This window comes from Propithecus coquereli, unplaced genomic scaffold (genome assembly GCF_000956105.1).
Source record: "Propithecus coquereli isolate 6110/MARCELLA unplaced genomic scaffold, Pcoq_1.0 Scaffold409, whole genome shotgun sequence".
Taxonomy (NCBI): Eukaryota; Metazoa; Chordata; class Mammalia; order Primates; family Indriidae; genus Propithecus; species Propithecus coquereli.
The window spans coordinates 1,550,009-1,551,463 of record NW_012149830.1 but is presented as its reverse complement, the minus strand read 5'-3'; the positions used below and the strand labels follow the sequence as shown (position 1 = coordinate 1,551,463).

Below are 1,455 nucleotides of genomic sequence, written 5' to 3'. Positions count from 1 at the left end.
TAAGTCTGATTTTACATTGGTATACTCGTAACAATGACATCTCTGATAAATTTCAGTAACCACTTTTACTCTTCAGGAGACTCCCCATTATACATCAAATCAAGGGTTGGTTGGCAGCAATAATAATCACTGGCTAAAAAACATAAATACATCTGCAAATTGGAAAGAGTAGTTTCAAGATTCAGAATTCTGGGATGCAGATTTTAAATGCCTTAACAACCCTGAAATTGAGAATAAGAAAAGTTATCTAAGGCTCTAAAATATTAGCAATAAAACCATGAAATGGCACATAAATCACACAGTACCTCAGATCCTGTTGCTTCAGAGATGGAAGAATATGAGCTTTCTGGAGCCCAGGAAATGCATTCTACCACATGCTCATGTTCTCGGAGCTCAGCCTTGCATTCCTTTGTTGCTACGACCCATACACGCACAGTCTGGTCATTGGAACAGCTGGCTATCAGAGTGCCATCCTGATTTGGCCGTACCATACGTACCCATTCTCTATGTCCTGTGAATGTCTTCACACAGTAGCTGTCAATGTAAGTAATAATTTACATTGTGAATGATAATCATCAGGACACTTCCCAGAAGTGATAAAAACAATAGCTATGTACTGGGATGAAATCAGACGCAAGTCAACAAAATAAATGTAGCATCCAGGTTAATAAAAGATGGGGACAGTGGATAGGCCAGAAAGTCAAATATCAGTTAAAATAAGCTGATAGACTATCATTAAGGAGCTAATCAAATCAACAAATCTAGAAGGTAAGCTATATTTAAGAAATAAAATCTTTCAAAACTATTCAACACATACAATAAGCCTAACAAAAATATTTCTAACCATGCTGACGAAAAGCTATGCTCTACTAATCTGAATAAAATGTAGGTTAAGGTTTTACTACAACAGTCAGGTGTAATTCTAAGTACCATCAAACTGAGTTCTAACAGGGGCATACTAGCACAAATGTTAATTTAAACCCACAGAGAGATCACCTAAAAGACCACAGAGAAAATAAGCCATTACATAGAAATGGTTCTCAAAGACATAGAGTCTCTCTTATAATGTCTCTGGTGTTCCTTTTTGGGAAGACATTTAGAGATCAAACTTAGTTTTTAAGAATAAAATACAAGGGTCATGCTGATCATTCTAGGTTAAAGCCAAAATTATCGAAACACTCAGAACACAATTTTGTTTTTTTTAAAATATGTCTTTAGCTGATGCCTTTTCAACTAAACCTACTTACCCAGTTTGCACTTCCCACATTTTTATAGTTTTATCCCTTGAGGCAGACACTATATGATCTCCATTGGGCATGATGGCTACTGAAGAAACATTGTGGTCATGGCCTAAAACACATAACACAGCAATATATTAAGTGATACACCACGAAGAGCAATTAAACCTCAGTTTACCATGGGATTTCAAATATCGTACACCAAGTTCTAAATACA

The 1,455-nt window shown here is 35.9% G+C and overlaps 1 protein-coding gene across 1 annotated transcript in view; it reads right to left on the bottom strand.

Moving 5' to 3' along the window:
• PAFAH1B1 (platelet-activating factor acetylhydrolase 1b, regulatory subunit 1 (45kDa)) overlaps nt 1–1,455 on the bottom strand; it is a 16,108-nt gene that overhangs the window by 8,601 nt on the left and 6,052 nt on the right. The window contains exons 2-3 of the mRNA XM_012653001.1: nt 1,248–1,350; nt 306–534 (exon numbers count right to left, since the gene is read on the bottom strand). Of these exons, the coding sequence (XP_012508455.1) occupies nt 306–534; nt 1,248–1,350 (332 nt within the window). The remainder of the gene's footprint in view (nt 1–305; nt 535–1,247; nt 1,351–1,455) is intronic.